Here is a 784-nt window from a genome sequence, read left to right as displayed (position 1 = left end):
GGTGCCTCCCAGGCCTCTGCCGAGGGGAGCAGGAAAAAGGCCAGCAGGAGCACGAGCAGGGGTGGCTGCATCTTCCCAGGAAGGCTGCTCAGGTCAGAGCTGCTGGTGGTTCTCTGTGCTCTGTTTTCACGCCCAGGAGAAGAAGGAGGTGTGTGTGGGCTCTGTGGCCTGAGTCCCCCTCTGGTTTTATAGTGCTTCATCCCAGAAGGCTTTCTATGAAGCATCTCCGCCCCCCCACCTCCTGCCTGATGATGGTCTCTGTGTGGTTGTGTGCGAAGAATGCAGTGACCGCATTAGTACCCACAGCTGATGACTCAGAGCAGATATTAGAGTACATCCAGCCCTGAGCAGAAACCCAAGGGTGCAAGATGGGGCCTGTGTGATGTGATATCAACCAGTGGAGGTACTAGAGCCCAGAAAACTGAGTCCCCAGTGAGAGAACAACCAATGCCTCATCTCCATGCTACTAAGCCCATCAGGATAATATCCTTTGCACATGTGTATTTAGGCCCTTCTCTGTCCAATTGCACACATATCAGAGATGTATCTTGTTCCTTTAGAGCAGAATTGTCAACCTTTTTCATCTCATGGCACACATAAACTAATCACTAAAATTTTGTGGTACACTAAAAATATACTTTTTGCCTATCTAACAAAAAAGAGAGGTAAAACTTTGATTGATTTACAAAAAAATATAATTGCCTACCCTTTTTGCTCCAAAATGATCAGGTTCCTACACTTCTGTATAAGAATTGCTGGTACCAAGAATTTACCAATCAGACAC

General features: G+C 46.9%; 1 protein-coding gene across 1 annotated transcript in view; it reads right to left on the bottom strand.

Moving 5' to 3' along the window:
* LOC102770101 (granzyme B) overlaps nt 1-240 on the bottom strand; it is a 2977-nt gene extending 2737 nt beyond the window's left edge. The window contains exon 1 of the mRNA XM_006765896.2: nt 14-240. Within this exon, the coding sequence (XP_006765959.2) occupies nt 14-224 (211 nt within the window). The 5' untranslated portion in view covers nt 225-240. The remainder of the gene's footprint in view (nt 1-13) is intronic.
* Between the last annotated feature and the right edge of the window lie 544 nt (nt 241-784).

This window comes from Myotis davidii, unplaced genomic scaffold, assembly GCF_000327345.1.
Source record: "Myotis davidii unplaced genomic scaffold, ASM32734v1 scaffold6960, whole genome shotgun sequence".
NCBI classification, from domain to species: Eukaryota; Metazoa; Chordata; class Mammalia; order Chiroptera; family Vespertilionidae; genus Myotis; species Myotis davidii.
Note: the sequence above shows the minus strand (reverse complement) of the source record. Positions and strands in the feature narration are given on the sequence as shown.